General features: G+C 36.3%; 1 protein-coding gene across 3 annotated transcripts; it reads left to right on the top strand.

Moving 5' to 3' along the window:
• The first annotated feature begins 1380 nt into the window (after positions 1 to 1380).
• LOC124176295 (RAB11-binding protein RELCH homolog) lies at positions 1381 to 16797 on the top strand. Of its 3 annotated transcripts, XR_006869344.1 has the most exons (18): positions 1381 to 1641; positions 1937 to 2143; positions 2456 to 2614; positions 2698 to 3053; positions 3301 to 3414; positions 3528 to 3772; positions 3841 to 4151; positions 4365 to 4651; positions 5019 to 5346; positions 5588 to 5741; positions 5818 to 5941; positions 10511 to 10781; positions 11178 to 11313; positions 11408 to 11607; positions 12753 to 13014; positions 14081 to 14166; positions 15396 to 15592; positions 16203 to 16797. XR_006869344.1 is itself a non-coding variant. In XM_046557392.1 (17 exons), the coding sequence occupies exons 1-17, from the start codon at positions 1575 to 1577 to the stop codon at positions 15410 to 15412; spliced, it is 3324 nt and encodes a 1107-aa protein (XP_046413348.1). In that variant the 5' UTR covers positions 1381 to 1574; the 3' UTR covers positions 15413 to 16797. The 3 variants fall into 3 exon arrangements, 2 of the variants coding, with proteins under 2 accessions (XP_046413348.1, XP_046413347.1); XM_046557392.1 differs by having other exon boundaries at positions 15396 to 16797; XM_046557391.1 differs by lacking the exons at positions 15396 to 15592; positions 16203 to 16797 and having other exon boundaries at positions 14081 to 14426.
• The last annotated feature ends 454 nt before the right edge of the window (positions 16798 to 17251 follow it).

Raw genomic sequence — 17251 nt, 5'->3', positions numbered from 1 at the left:
TTTTGGTAGAGATCTGATCTGTTCTCTATGATGTCTGAAGTTCTTCTGATCTATTCTATTTTCTGGAGAGGTTGAATTAGAGGAAAAGTAGGAGGAGTTCAAAAGGAGTCGCGGTTTCTCGCGGGTCTCGGATGATTGGTTAAGGATGATGAAATAATTGAGGGTAAGATTTCTGATTCGTGCATGAGATCTCGGTGGTGGATTAGCGCGAGGTAGTTGGTTTAGAGAAGCAAGCGGCGAATCGCTGATTGGTCTTGTTATCGTTAAAATAAGGGCGCTATCCTGGATTCTGGGAATAGGGGTTTCTTTATCTGTGAATTATCCGTGATTTCTCTTCCCATGTTTCCGGTGTTTAGTCTACTCGATTATCTCAGTTACTGCAGGTGTTTATTACTTGGGTTGTTACGGTGAGGTCGTAAATCAAAGGTTTTATGTGAAAGCTAATGTTGAAAGGTATAACGGTTAAATGAGAAAAAATATACATACCATGTATGTTATGAATATGACTGATAAAATAACGGTTAATCTAGCGTGTGAGGACTATCGATATAAGAATTTGGACGTTATGATGGCGACTATGTGTGTTAGTATTAATCCACGACTATCGGTAAGAGCACGTAAGGCTCTCTTATGGTAACTGCACGCTGGTCAGGTAGGGCGCAGGGAGGGCGCCGCCGTGGATACCGGCTGGCACGTAACATTAATGATGTTGGTCATTTCGACTAGCAATGCAGTGGTAAAGAGAACTTGCTTAGCACTGACGTTTATTAATACTCAAATTTGCAATAAAATGGAAATTGCCATGCTCGAAGCTCTTCTACGAATACCGCTGCATTTCAGTGTTCGGAAAGTGCTGCAAATCATTCAAGCCAACAACTGCAATGATCAACAAATTCAACTCGTCCTACATGTGTATGCATCCGAAGCTGAAACTTCGATGAATTCGAAAAACAAACATAACGAGACTGACCTCAGCGAAATGTTCGAAATTTTTCGGAAATAATTTGAATTCTTGGAATAGGAAGAAAATGGGATGAGTCGCGTACGTTGTAGACCAAATATACTCACAATGTGATACTAAACGAGCAAGTGTAGAACAATCCAAAGTAATTCTATGACAAACAGCTACTTTATTATCCATACTTTCTAGCTTCCTAATAAATTTATATGGATTACAAGGTATTCGAGGCTAGTTAGTCATTTCAAAGATTTCGATTTTAAAAGACCAGTCAACTCACGCGGAAGTATACTGTTTCTGGCTACATACGAATCTTCCACGGCGACTTTTGGCGCCTTTGAGAAATCTTTGGATTGGCTACTTGCTCGACAGCTTTCGGCGTCTTGAGATATCGAGAGTTTGGCAACCCTGCATTAGTCCGCAGCTGTTCACAGCCGTCAAAACGAAACAGCCACGGGTGCCAGCTGGACATTGGGGTTATATGATACGTAGTAATTATTAGAACGTCCGTAGTCGATTTATTCTTTTGTTTCTAACAAGCAAATGCTCACACGACATATCACATTCATGCAACAATTTCACCCACCCATACTGTTGTAAACTACGCAGACGAAGAATGGCCAAGTCCATTGAAGAGGTTGAGGATTTATTCAGCACAAGTCATACTAACGAACCAGTCAAAGGTAACAGTGTTATGACTATAACTATTTCTTGGAAAACTCCCCATTATATGAAATAGAATAAATGGTCAAGAAGAAATGTTGTACCTATTCTACTTATTGTTTATTTGTCTGTATTTTCTGTCCCACCCTTTTTTGCGGTTGAATTCTGCAACATGAGCATGAATGTTACTTCTGTCCTTAAAATTTTGCTGTTAATCATATTCAAAAAAAAAAATTGAAAACGAGAAATCAGAAACTGAGTGAAATTCATCAGACAGTCTGATTGAATTTTCTATGCAACATGTCAATGCTACAGAAGATGCATCGCAGCCAGCAAATCCTACAGTATCGTACGACGATATCGCAACCAAGTTACTTAACGAAAGACTATTACTCACCGCATTGGAGATGCACGCTGAATTATGCGAAGCAGGAAGTGAACTGCCTATCCTTAGGGATTATTTTTCAAATCCAGGGAACTTTGAGACTCAAAACATCAAGCCGGAGCCTTACATTGCTTTGCGTGAGTAGACTTTCTTTAAATAATTCTTGCTTGTAAATATTTTACGTGTCACAAGTTTGTCAATCAACTTGTATAATTTCAATGTCATATCCACTGTACTGCTTTTCAAAACCTTGACTATCTCATAATGCTTCATGGCCATTGTCAGCTGTTTGGCCATCTTTTTTCGAATATGAGCCATACTTCCTCAGCAATTTTCATCATGAGTTGAATCCTTTTTCTTAATTTCCTTGACCAACTGTTTCAGTGAGCACCTCGTATTTATTTATTTAATCCTTAGACATTATTCATAAATCAATCTTACTTCACTAGCTAGGTCACTCAGTCAAGCTACCCTAGACTCACTCGATATGACAAGATATTCGGAGGACGGTGGCGGAATAGATGAACGTGTCGCTATACTGGAATTTGAGCTCAGAAAAGCAAGGGAAAATATTTCGGCACTTAGGGCCAACCTTACCGTCGCCACAGGTGACGCTGCTCATTGGATATCATGTATTTGCCCTCCTGATAATATGATATCTCATGTTAAATTTATTTCTCTTGTTTTAAAGAGTCTGAAGCAATGACGCCAGATACAGGGCTTGACAAACAAATAGTGATTGATTTCCCAATCAAACCTCACGAACAGCGAGCGCTTAATTATCTTGTCAACGAGTACCTCTTAGCTCACTCCTATAAGCTGACGTCTATTACATTCAGTGATGAGAATGAAAACCAAGATTTCGAGGACTGGGATGATGTTGGGTTGAATATTCCAAAACCTGCACAGCTCTTGCAGATATACAGGGAATTCATGAGGGCTAGCGGCCACGACAAACCACACTCAGCAAATGTCAGTGTACAAACAGAATTTGTTCAAGATTTGAATTCGGAAACAGTTGACAAAGATGAAGAGTTGAAAGAAATGGTTAGTACTTCACTATTAGAGTGAAAAAAACGAGGTATGAATAAATATCCTTAATATCTTGTAGTCATTGATTTTTGTGAAACCCAATTTTGTGAAACCTGTCCGCTACACTAAAATAATCATGTAGTTTTAGTTTGAAGAATTTTTCTATAAAATTATGTAGTTATTGCCTTCCAGCACTAGAAAAACGAAGCTTTGTTAATATGGATTAGCGGTGTAACTGGTTCTCTTATGTTTTCTTGTGCAGACTTTTGAAATACAGCAATTGAAAGAACAAAGAGCTGTTTTAGAGCGAGAAAAATCAGAGCTAGAAGGACTTTTAGTTTCGAGTGAAACTGATTTAATACTTGGCGAGACAAAGGTGAGAGCAAATAAATGCTCACTAAAAATATCTTGAAACCTGCTTAATCGAAAATACTGAAACTGAAGATTCAACAAAGTAAGCAAAAAAGTCGAATAATTTTATATATCTAGGATAGCACAGGGACGATACAAACGATAAACTCCAACTCATCAACCCCTGAAAAGTTTGAGATTCTTGATTCGATGCTCCAGGATATTTCTAACATGACTCAAGAATCTTGTGGAGATGATACAACCTCAGTTGTGACTAGCCTGAATGAAACCGATCCGGGAGATCGAGAATGGACAACGCTACAATTGCCTAGACCTGATGTAACGAAACAGCCACGACTGGATTCTTGTGACTCTTCTTTCAGGTGTGATATTTTGAGGAAGATAAGCTGGGTCAAAGCAATAGTTGACAAAATTATCCCTAATTTTTCAGAATCTTACCAGCCAATTTTGAGAGAGAAGTAGTAACTCATTGCGTGGTGAACACGTCCAACCCTGCAACAGCATTCATAGAAGATCCACTGAGGAATAGCGTGACTCAGAAAAGTATTATTCACATATTGACGTACTCTTTGCCCAGAATAATACCAAACGTTATACTTAATAAAAGAGAAGAGACAATACCTCTAATTCTTAGCGCAGTACAACTGCACACGAACAGTCGCGAGAGGGAAAAGTTACTGCAGTTACTTTTTAACCTGAAAAAGAGGCCGCAGGAGGAGGAGAGGTTGAAGATATTAGCTGGTAAGCCCTCTAAAATCAAATGCATGTGTGAGGGATCTTGTAAAGTAAACCCGTCACGCTCAAGCCGGGCCAGCTAACAACAAGTAATGTCAGGCATGTAGTCACTTGGGTAGCTTGGAAGGGTCCATTTCACAAAGTTATCTTGGTGTATAAAATTGTGCTGTAAAACAATTATCAACTTATCTTTATCTCATATTTTGTCACTATCACCAGGCTTAGTGGCAATGGCGAAATGTTCGAAGACTTCCATAGAAACTGGTGAAGTTTTGGGCCAGTGTTGGGAACAGAGTCAGCACAAGCATCTGGAACGAAGACTGCTGGCTGCAGAATGCTGCTCAGCCTTGGCTCCACATATTTCAGGCACAACAAGAAATTCTTTAATGCTTTCTATGCTGCAGCAAATGCTTCTAGAAGATACGGAGCCCGTGGTCAGAGCTACTGTTGTCAAGACTCTGGCGCTATTAGTAGCATTAATGGATGATCCGGACAAATATTTCCAGGTGATAAAACTATATGATCATCAGCTTTTCATTTTATAGACTCGTATGAAAGAATTAATGCAACAGCACCACGATGTAAGATATATAGAATTATTTCTTTCAATTTAATATTCACTTACAATAGCATTTTGTGACAACACATAATTGAATCAATATTAGAGTTCACAAATAGTAACACTACATAAAGCGGTTGTAACTCGTTTTCATCGCATGGAATATGCGGTCCATCTTAGATTGTATGAGTCACTTGCTACTCAATTTTCCAATAAAATACTCTTTTTTTTTCAATTTATTGAGAGAAACTGGCAGCTAACGACCATGCATTTTGTCTTACTACTCGTTTTTGTAACAATCATTAATATTTCAGTGTGAAGAACTGACTCTTACTGCTCTGGATGATTCCTCATCTACAGTGGTTGAAGCTGCAGCTAAAATTCTTGTACCAGTGATAGCGCAATGGGCGCTTACACTTGGAAGATTTCAGTCCCATCTGCTGCCACGAATACTTAGCAAATTAAGGAGCCAGCTAAAGCCCTCACACCACCAAAATATCCAGAACAAAATTCATTCTGACGGAGATAGAGCTGTTGCATCTATCAATGTGCTGCAGTACCTCCTACCGCATACCGTTGTATGCGTTGCTAACACTGAGAATGTCAAAGCATTTGTTCAAGAATCAAAACCTTCGGACTTACGTAAGTACATATGGCTTTCCATTGTGATCGAGTCATCTTTTCTTCCCCATTCAAATTAATAAACTAGTATCTTGGTCAATACAAAGGAAAAATCGTTTTAAACAGTGTCTCGAGTTATCGAACAATGTGAGATGTCGTAATTAAAATTGTAGAATAATTTTCGACGTAGGAAGCCCCAAACAATAATAAGTTGACTCATTATCTGATCTTACATTAATAATAAAATAATTTTTTTAAGCAGCAGACGAGTTTTCCGCCCTTTGCCAGCTGTCCCTGTTAAATCCGAGAGTATTTTATGAAGGCGATATGGACATTACAGCTGTGCTTCACGCATTCTTCGCAAACACATGGGAAAATGACACTTGGCCAGAATTAGAGTGGCTATCTAATAAATTGTTTGTTCCTCCTATTACTTACTTTATTTTAATAATAACTTTAATTTCTCTGTTTGATTGTACTTGGTTTTTACAGATTACCAGATGTAATTGACGTAGTGAAATCGATCAACGTTACCCAAGAAGCTGTTTTGAATGCTTTCATCACATATATACATTCTCTCTGCTGTGCCTTTGGCAGACACATAACTGTATCAAAGGTCGGTATGAAACAACCATCCTATCCAATGCCTAATAAAAATTGCGAATCAAACCAGTTTATGGAATATTGAAAATAAATCATTTTGTAATGACATTCCATATCGCGCGAAATAGAATGTTGTGTTACTAACGCGCGAAGTGAGGAATTTCCATTGCGTGTGAAGTTTTCAGCATGAGCCAAGGTGGGCACTGTAAACACAAGTCAGAGATTGCCCAGCCATATGTGTAACACACACTATTTTTTGCAATACCTGTGAAGGAAAGTTTGATTTGCGAAGCAAACGAGTGTAATAAAAATTTAAAACAAGTCGATCAAAGGAAATCAAGAGGTCCAGAGGCACTGGCCTGACCTGATGAAACCTAACCGAAAGGTGCAAATTTCTGGTTAAATTCAGCACAATGATGTTACGCTAGTGGTGTGAAAAGTCTGTGCGTAAAATTAAGTTATCGGAAAGTGTGCATGAGACGAAAGAAAGCCTTAATGTGTAAAATTCAAAATTTCAGCTAAGCGCATGCGCCAGTGCCTTTTTACTGTACTGTTTAGAAATGGGGTACCTTAGGCACGCTTCATAAGCTTCGAAAATCTTACTTTCCAAACTTGTATTGGACAAAAAATTCATTTGCCTTTATCAGCATGGTTCGGCTAATTTAATTTGTTCTTTGATCTGCGACTAGTTTCGATATTTTGTTAAAAACTCAAAAGCATGAAGTGAAACATTATGCAGACGAATTAATCGATCTTATTATTTACATACACGATGTTTCTTGGTATCCAAGATCAATAATAAAAAACATCCATAGATGTTTACGATTCAGACCTTTGTATGGGGTTCTTCTCAGAACTGTAACATTTATTACACATACCTAACTTACGTTGTACGTAATCCAATTGACGAAGAACAAAGACACAAGGGAAAAAGGGGAAGAAAATTGGCCATCGAAGAAGTTATCAAAGCAACTCACAAGTGTTAAGAAAAAGATTAAAAAACTAGATAGTATACTTACTTAATTTAACATAGAAAGACTGCTTAAAGTCAATCGCTGAACCAAATCAGGAATTTTAAACAAAAACATCTCTTAACAATCATCTCCGTGTATAAGCTTGGGTCCGTCATCTGTAAAAAGGTTTGAACCATCATCAATCTTACCGTCATCAAGATACTTTCTCCAAACCATCATCAAAAAACCTTACTACAAGCAAACAGGACATAATTCACTTATCCAGCTCTTTTGGAAACATTATTTTCCTAATCAATCAACGGAAAATAGTTATGAAGGTGTAAATCAAATTATACCAGATGCCCCGGTAAACACGTCAAGAGAGAGCACACAATCACTGTTAATATCAAGAGACAAAGAGTCGCGTTTCATTTTTAAAAAATTAATTTATTAAAGAAGTTTCGCTTTGCAAGAATAACGCTACAAATTTAGTAGATCGGTGTATTGAAACCAGATTAGTAATTCTTAAGAATAGGTGTTTCGGATCAATAATGAAGTACCTGTATGTGAACGGTTTGTCATAAGCACTCGACAGGGTCCTTAGTAGATTCCAAGTCAGATGTGTTCCGAAAGAAAAATGTTTGAATCTGGTTTACAAAATACTTTGTAATGATTGCAACAAACTTTACATCGGCCAGACTAGTAGGTTGCTTAAGACAAGAATTAACGAACATAAACGCAATATTTTTGCTGATTTGGAAAAAGAATTAGTCTTGACAAAACATAGGATAGATTGCGACCATAATTTTAACCTCTTTGATGTCAGTATCCTCTGTGGGGAAAAGGACTATGGGAAAACCTTGATTTCAGATATGTGTGACATAGTAGGTGATAATAATGTCGTGAATTTGAGATCTGACACTGACAACTTAAATAAGTGGTATTACAACCTGATTTCAAATACGTTAGCCCATTCTCAACCGATGATCCAACTTGGAAATTTATATAGTTGGATCTGTTGGCCCCACGATACTTGATGCCGTGTGATCTTTTGTATTTGATTGGGGTCATCGGTCTCTCTTGTTATTGACGTTGATTGTGAGTTCTCTCTTGGGGCGCTTACCAGGGTACCTGGTACAATTCAGCTTACACCGTCATAAGAGTTTTCCATTGATTTATTAAGAAAATAATGTCTCCAAAAGAGAAGGATAAGTGTATTGTCTCATGCTTGCTTACGATAAATCTTTTTCATGATGGTTTAGAGGATGGATATTGATGATTGGGAGATTGATGGGTCTAACCTTCTTACAAATAATGACCTAGGCTTACACACGGAGATGATTGTTAACAGATGTAGTTTTTGTTTAAAATTCCTGATTTGGTTCAGCGATTGACTTTAAGCGGTCTTTCTTTGTTAAATTAAGTTAATATACCATCTTGTCTTTTAGCATTTTCTTGACACTTGTCGGTTGCTTTGATAACCATTGTTCTTCGATGGCCAATTTTCGACCCCTTTTTTCCTTGTTTTTTTGTTCATTGTTAATTGAATTATGCATAACGTAAGTAATGTTTAATAAATGTTATAGTTCTGAGGAGGACCCCCACTAAAGGGTTGAAAGTCAAACCTCTATGAATGTTTTTTTTTTTATTATTGACCTTGGATATCAAGAACAATCACGTAAGTGAACCTTATTTTCTCAGCCTCTGAAATAAGTCATACTTTGAATAATAATCTGTATTACATATTACTGGTGAATTTTGAAAATTTTTATCTAAACAACTTTTCAGCCACCAATTAAGGTTCGTTTTTACCAATTTTATTTGCACAACGTGTTCTTGCTCAAGTGAACATCAATCATGTCCCGCATCGACATGGCTCGATGATTTCTCATTGTCTATTTGATTTAAAAAATACAATATGACCGGATTCCTCAAATACAATAAAGCGCTTTTTTTTTTCTTTTTTTTTTTATGTAATGATGTATATTCGAAATTGTCTCGGAATGTCAATTAAATCGGTTGGGCCGTTTTCAAAATATTGTAGTGACTGACTTTGATAACCACGTTTTGAAGAAAACGAGTTCAAAAAATAATGATGTGTAACAAAATGGACAATTTTTTAATTCACCATTACTTATTGTTGGCTATTATTCCAGAGCCATAGAGTAATCCCACAAGTAATTCATGTCCCTCTCATTTGACGATGAGTAGTGATGACCATTTTATCCAACATTATGCCTGAACTTGGACATACAACATAGCCTCCGAGTCAGATAAACATGCTACAATATTATCATCAATATTGATCATTCCAGTAGAGTGAGAAATATAGTTGAAAACAACAGAAATTTTCAGTCAGGCTCAATCCATTTTATTGATGCCAAAATTACAATCGAAACAACAGCTTGGTTGACCAATTGAATATATTTCTCGACCATTAAGTTGTTAATGGATACTATACATTGGTCAGTATTGTTACGGTTACACCTGTTAGAAGGAAGTAACTATGACTACAGTGTAATTCAATGTATTTACAGACTTACGTAGTTTCAGCATCTTTTGTTATGGGTTTAACTAGATCTATAGCAATATGAATTATCACAAAAATATTCCAGATGGAAACATGAAAGAAGTTGGTATAAAATTTCCAGACAAACACTTGACACGTTAACTTAAAAGAATTTGGAAGAAAAACCAATCTTCTTGATGTTCTTATTGCACATACCATTCTAAAAACGCTCACGACTTCATTCAATTTTTTAATATTCATATTCTAAAGCAGCATTTTGCCTAATGGTTTCTAACTATCCCAAGCAATTTTATCAAAAAGGCAAAGTTTTTGGAATATATGAAAAGGGGAAGTTACATTCAATAGTTTGGAGAAAAATAGTTTGTACAAATTTCTTTTTTTCATCTGAAACAAAGTTGAAGCTGATATAACCGGTTGAGAAAAGGTACTGTGTCACCGATGCTAAAGTATATCTTTGTACTTCGTGACCTAGGACTATCGATCCATACGCAACCAGTGTTCCTTGTAATAATCTGCGACTGTAATGTGTTTTTTCATTATTTATAGGAAATTTGTGGTTTGTGAATTATAGCTGATCAAAATTGGTGAATCAGATCGCAACTGATGACTCAGGATAGCTGATGAGCCCATGACAATCAAAATAGGATTCTCCAGGCTTATTTGGAGCCACGAGATACTACCGGATTAGCCAATTTTGAATGGCTGTATTTCGCAAGTGGCAAATTTTCCATTAGAAACAAAAAACTGTTCGGTCTCGCACTTTTGCGCTGAATACAATGGTATTTTATGGGACGATAGCCTTAAATCACCCTGTATATTGAAAATAGAAAAATTCAATTGCATATGACTTTTGCTATTACTATTTTTAATGGAAACAGAAAATACGACCCAATTATTTTCAAATATTCTACTTAATGTACATATAAAAAGAAGCAATTTTTTTTCCATGAAACATCGCTATGATGTAAATTCAATGAATTTAAAAGCTCAACCTTTAAAATGAATCCTAAAAAGACCTATCAGAAAATAGGCTAACAGAATAAAAACAACAACGTAAAAATCAATTAGTTCCATTTCAATAATGTAATCATTTTTACAGATTCAGCCCATTTTTGCTGCCAAATTGTCGGAACTTGAGCAACAACTCATAATGTTGACATCCGACAGAGGAGCTCTGAGCTTAATGTTGATTCCGGCGTACTTGACGATTCTATCGACCCTTGATGTGACTGAAGTAACGAAAGCATTGAATCAATTTATTGTTGCCGTGGCTATAAGCGGCGTCAGCAGTGCAAGTCTACAAATGGCTGTTATCAGACTCTGTAATGAAACTCGACTGCAGGAACACGTTCTTAACGCTCTCTGGGATGGTATATATGAGTGCCTAGAATTTAAACTACTATAACGATTCAGAAACAATTTCGATAGTCACAATGAATCCTTTTCGTAATCGATATTATGTGATTCTGAATTGTGTTAATGCTTTTGTTTACAGACAACTTTACGCTCCCTTGAACCGCTATAACATAATTAAAGATATAATTCTCTCGTTTTCTGTAACAAGATTAATTTAAAGTCAGTATCTTGCTACTTACTAGGAAAAGTTATTAATCCAGTTACTTCAAACAGAAATATTTAACTGAACAACCTGATTGAGATAAATCCACCTTCAAAACAAAAATAGCAAATAAATTTAGTCTGAGATTGTTCACTACACCATTTTAAGAAGTGTAAATTTGAACATAATATCTACATGTTAAATATAGGAGTGGTTCATCAAAGATCGACAGTCCGATGTGCGACTGCAGTTTTATTCAGTTCTGTAATATCTCATATTACGGACCATTTAGCCAACACAAGAGTAGCACCAGCCATAGTGACACTGGCCAATGACACTGATTTGTAAGGATGATTTCTATATCAAAGAATTATTTAACAGATCCAAATCTCCAATAACATTACATTTGTCAACTAATTCAAAAATACCTCATTGCAGAACAGTCAAAGCTGCCGCTATCCCAGCACTAGCTCATCTTGTCACTGAGTGTGGAGCCAAAGAGGCAAGGGATAAAGCGCGGTTAACACTGGAAATGATAGCTCGAGAACCACAGGGCATCCCGTCATCATTGGCAGTTTCTTTGGTCACTGCTCTCTCAAGTATCGCGCCAAACTGTCCCCAAAATTACACAGAAGATGGTAAGTCATTTATCAAACGAAAATTTGACTAACGTTTTTTGCAACACATCTTTGGAAAGTTCGATGATCCGGTGAATAACTATATCCTACCAAAGAGAGCCAGCCCTGGGCAATGTTTCCATTAGATTCAGGGTGAAGTGCTAGTCGGTAATGTTCGCAATTTATGAGTATTTTATAGTAAAATAACAAGAAATTAGGTGTTTTGTCAGTAACATTGGGTTTTTTATTTTCCTTTAAAATCACGGGTAAAAATGATATAATGTCTGTATGTCAATTGACCATGCATGACAGTACATATTACAATACCCATACTTACTGGCTATTTGAACTCTTGCCAACTAACCATTTAATTTTGCTGACATACTGTAGTGTTGCAGGGTGAGGAAGGATCGATCAGGCAAAATTAAATAAAAGTAGACCGTTTCACACTAAACTAAGTATATTATGATGTTACTGATTCGTACACGTGTCACCTTACGAATGAATGCTCATGATTCGGCTGTTTAGCAGTTACCCTGTTCATCGAGCGTCGCGCCCGTCTCGTGCACGCACACATACCTACTTTCATATCCATTCACACAGGCTAACTGCGTGGGTACATTACACATACCAACTCCCATTAAGCCTTAGTGGAATATGATTATTCAATGGATTTTCATACCCCATCAATCGTACATGAAACGCCCCACTTTTGAACACTGCAAAAAAATAACGTTGACACATGCCTATAATTGAAATTCTTCATTTTCCACACTAAGGCTTTCTTTGGCACATATGGAATTTCAAATAACTTAACATCTCGCACTGTGTCATTGAGCGCAATGGCGAATCCAATTTACAGAAACAGGGCCCACTTTTTCTGCAAGTCGAATTCGTCATAAGTTAATTAACATGAAATTTATGCGCTGCCAGTAGCAACTCAAATAAAACTTTCCGCACAGAGGTGTTACAAAAACTATGGTGTGTGTGACATGTGCGGATAGGTGATATCTGACTTGTGTGATTACAACATTCCCCTTCTATTCGTGCCACACGCAATAGTCATTCAGATATCGCCTATTTTCGGTTCCCCACATCTTACAAAATATACTAATTGCTGATTTGGTATTCTATACAATTTGTACGACCGTCTCTTTAACTTTCAGTGATAGCTACCCAGTTAGCGGGCATAACGGCCTCCGCTCTTCAGCAGGGGCGAAAAATCGAGCTCACAAATTCCCTCGTCGAAGCCTACTCGGTCCTTGTCTACTGTCCACTCAGTAATCAATGCATTACCGGTGTTCTTTTGCCTGGGCTTAGGTACCTTGAAGTGCTCGTCAACCAAACCCAACCTCAGCACATAGAATTAGTGAATTCGTTACTCAAGGAGGCCACGTCCAGGCTGGATTCCGAGAAGCCATTGGAACGGTAAATTGCTTACAATGAAACTGAATTACTGAATTCAAAGCTCACGCCTCCTTTTTGTATCTTACTTTTACTTTCTCATTTGAAAAAAAACCTTCATTATTCTCAATTTAAAATAGAAAACGACTTGAGAATTTCTAATTAGTCACATTCTTTGTAAATGTATCTCAAATAACATTGAATTTTTTTTTTTAACATTCTCGCGGGATTACCAATTGAATTCATGTACTTTTTTCCCCCTGTTTATGTGTATCGCAGCTCACGATTCATAGACTTTTCTTGAAAGTCAAATCTTTTTATTAAGAGGATGCTATATCAGTGTTTACCGTCCAAGTGAAGTGTCTCTAATTTTGCCTAGACTCGAAGCCTACACATTACTGATGTCAAAATGCTGCAGTCAGTGCGGATTTAAATGCAATTTCAAATAAAACTATCCAAAATCTTTCTTGTTATGTGCGCAAATAACGTGCGGAAATGTATCTGTGCGATAAGTGGTAATTCAATCAGTGGAATTCATTTCTTGGCATTATTGTTATGTAAGACCAAACTTATTTTTCCATATTTGTAGGTAGCATTGCATATCAAATTGCGCTGACTGCTGTATTTCAACATCATTCATGTGCAGACTTTGATAATAGTCAAAATAAGTGACATTCAATGCGGTCGGTAAAACTTCACGGTTTGAACTTCGTCGATATAGGTCAGTATGAAAGAAAATAATTTTTGACGACGTCAAATTCATGTCCAGCCGAATGGTTGTCACTACATTATTTTCTTTTAGTGTGACCTACATCGACGAAGTTCAAATTATTAACTCACCAAGGTCACGAAATCAGCAATCAATCGGTAAAGATTAGAGTATACCATCCTCTTGAACAGAGCACGGGTGCATTTAAGAAAAATGTTTACTTTGAATAAACACATTTGTATGCTTCAAGAATAATCATTAACAGAAGTAGGTAATGTGCGTGATTTTTCAGTGAAATCACTAAAAATGCAATCCAAATTCATCGATGAATCAAGTATACAGATTTCTATTACAGATATTTAGTTGTTGTCATTTTCACAGATCGGCATCATCAAGTTCCGGGCTGTCTCTTGCGATAGCGAACGTGAACGTTGGTCAGGGAGTGGAGGACATGTGTCAGAGGATGAGTAAGATATTTCAACAGAAGTCAAACACGCCTAGTATGGCAAATATATTTCGTAAAAAGTAAACGGTTAATCAGTGAACTGTAATTATTTTTAAAAGAATGTTAGGTCACTTGAGGCACATCAGTTCGACATTGTTTCAGAAGATTGAGTTTTATATCCAAAATAGAAGCCAGATCGAATTGTTTTTGCGAAAAGATATTCGTATCGTATCAACAAAGTGTGCTATGATTTTAGCAAGGTGAAAATTGATTGGGTGTATGTGAGTATATCCATCTGCACCTGTGCAAGGAGAGTTCGATCGGGCTCATATCGGGCTCATGTTTTTGGGGTATCATATTATGCTTTCTCCTAAAACCCTGTCGGACTGATGTACATCCGTAACGTCATTCCTTCCTGCGTCACTTATATTTTATTGTATATAATTAATAATAATAGGAATTGAATTCAATAACAAGGATAGTTTGAAAAAAAAAAAAAATCGAGTCTGAGAGGATAGAATAAATTTTGAATTGATTATTATTTTATATGTTGCAGAGCTCATTTCGTATTTTCTTTTTTATGTAAATGAAGAACGGGAATTGTGGATAAAAGTTTATTCACACATAGCATTATATCACATATACATTAGGGTGGTTCAGGAAAAAAATGTTGTTTTCGCTTTCACCCCCTGAAATGTAGGTGTTTGATAGAAAAAACGGTTGCTGATCCGATTTTTATTTCCATTCATTTAACATGGAAACGTGTCATTTTATATTAAGACTTAAAATACTCGGAACTATTCAAATTTTTCAAATTCATGCATAGATCTTTCGAGCTGGTTCTTCACGTTTTTCAAATCTCTATAAGAAAGCATAGTTACAATTAGAAAAGACATTACAGTCATCTGAAAACTACTCATTTATACCGAAACGAAAAAATCGGTAGTGTTCTGATGATGATAATTATGGATTGTTATATAGAGTTGGGAAGCTTGAAGAATCAGCTTCAAGGATCTATGCATGGATTTGAAAAATACAGAATAGTTTACGAGTATTTTAACTTTGAACGAAAAGTGAAATCTTCCTATGTTAAATAAATGTGAAATCAAAGTCACAAGAGCGACTTCTTAGACTTGAGCTTGAGAGGTTGTTTAAAAAAAATATGTTGGAAAAAAAAAATTCTCGAATCATCCTATTATACATTATACATATTTGTATGTTATTTCGTTATCATTCAGTATACATATACAGGTATGACAGTTTTCTGACCGCACAAAGCATTGAAGAAACGTATCAGTCCAGTCATTGTGTCCGAAAAGAGGCAAAGAAAGAAAAATAAATCGAAAAGTTTAATTTTTAAACATTGTGTGGGCGTGGGGGCTTCGAAAACTCAACCTCAAATTGTCGACCAAGATTCTCTATAAGCCTTCTCCGCCATCTTGAAAAGGGTAATTTTTTTTTCGATAACTCGGCTCTTCGACGTGATACAAAAATTTCGATCATGTACTTTGTTTTAGCTTTTTTTACGCTCTGCAATTTGAGTTTCATAATTTTTTCACTTATTATTCATAGTTGTTGAAACATCGAACGAAACAGAGAATAATTAAGAGATTGAAACCCGGTTTTTCCATTTTTACAGCAATCCTCTATAGAATTGCTCTAATAAAGTTCTCGACAACTTTTGTACAGAACATTTATTTTTATAATGCAGTTTTTGATTTATAGCACAGCAAACCTTTCCAACCATGGTTATTGCTGAATATACACATAGTTAACGATTGATGAAACTGTAAAATTGGCCAAAATCACATTTGTACAATATAGATTTTATTCCGAACTTTTCTTCCTGTAAAATTGATATCTTAAGAGATATACCTACAGCGTAAACATTGCGTCGCGTGAGTGATCAGTGGAAATGTTAAACGTAACACACGAGTAGAATTTCATAAAATGGCAAAAAATTTTCAGAACAATGACAATACTGTGTAGTGAATCTGTGAAAATTGTAAATAGTGTCAAAAACTACTAATAATTTATAAATCTTTCTTACCTGCATAGGTAGAACGTCTTATACATCATGAAAAATTTTAAATGCAGTGTGATGCAATTGTTTGTACATCATGTTATTTTATAAAAATGATGATGACGATAGCAATAACAACAACGAGAGTGACAATAATATCAATAATCATGAGAGGTCAAAGACGGGGAAGAGAATAACAGACTTCAATGGATGCAAATTAATTAATTGAAGTAAAAAACAGACTGAAAAGTTTATTGTTTTACAAAAAATGACGTGTCTCATGTATTTCGATGATCTGAAAAGAACGGAATCTCATACAAAATCACCCCAAGAGATTTGCACTATTTGTAACATGCAGTTCCCAAAAACACTAGAAAAATTCATTCTGGAGTGCCCGATCTACAACTGCCTTAGAGACCAGTACATACACATATTTCGCATGCACCAATTGAGTCTCATAGGTGTAATTGAATGCAAGAACACGGCAGCACCCAAAGCACTGTTCTGCTGTATGGTAGGAGTGCTAGCCAGCCCTGCGATCTTATATAGCGAATGAATAGCGAATGCCGGCTTAGACTACTTCAACGTTATCACTATTTTACAAGTGTAATCTATATAGGGGTGAGGGGAGGAAAATAGACCCTAGTGAGCAAAATGGGCTCCCTGTATAATCAAATGAGATCAAGTGTCGATAAGCTTGAAATATATTTTAAGGCTAAAGAAAAAAAAAAATGGCGTCAAAATTGGTCTAACGTTATTCCTTTCTTAAGTGACCCATTTTGCCCACCTCTCCCCTAAATCTTGATTATGATTCTGCTGTACGATAATATTTATTTCTTTTATATTATGTAGTATTGGGAGTGGGGGGCATGACATTAAATTAGGTATAATTTTGTTTAAAATCATTTTCTGGACAAACAAAAACGAGAGATTAAAGATAACTGATTAAAATTTCGGTTGAAGTCAGTTTTGTATCGATTCTATCTATATTTATATTCCTGCCAACTGGATCAAAAATTAAATTGTTCTAGTTTTTGAGCTGCAAATTTCGATCACAGTACTACCTCGTTATAAGAGTGTCAGG

This window comes from Neodiprion fabricii, chromosome 2 (assembly GCF_021155785.1).
Source record: "Neodiprion fabricii isolate iyNeoFabr1 chromosome 2, iyNeoFabr1.1, whole genome shotgun sequence".
Taxonomy (NCBI): domain Eukaryota; kingdom Metazoa; phylum Arthropoda; class Insecta; order Hymenoptera; family Diprionidae; genus Neodiprion; species Neodiprion fabricii.
The sequence above is the reverse complement of the archived record's forward strand: the minus strand, read 5'-3'. Positions and strand labels throughout refer to the sequence as shown.

Excerpts from the sequence above, each read along its gene's own strand:
- LOC124176295 (XM_046557391.1), top strand. The coding sequence starts at position 1,575 with ATGGCCAAGTCCATTGAAGAGGTTGAGGATTTATTCAGCACAAGTCAT. Across the intron at positions 2,615-2,697 it reads CAACCTTACCGTCGCCACAG|AGTCTGAAGCAATGACGCCA; the intron begins GTGACGCTGCTC and ends CTTGTTTTAAAG. Across the intron at positions 5,742-5,817 it reads GAGTGGCTATCTAATAAATT|ATTACCAGATGTAATTGACG; the intron begins GTTTGTTCCTCC and ends TGGTTTTTACAG.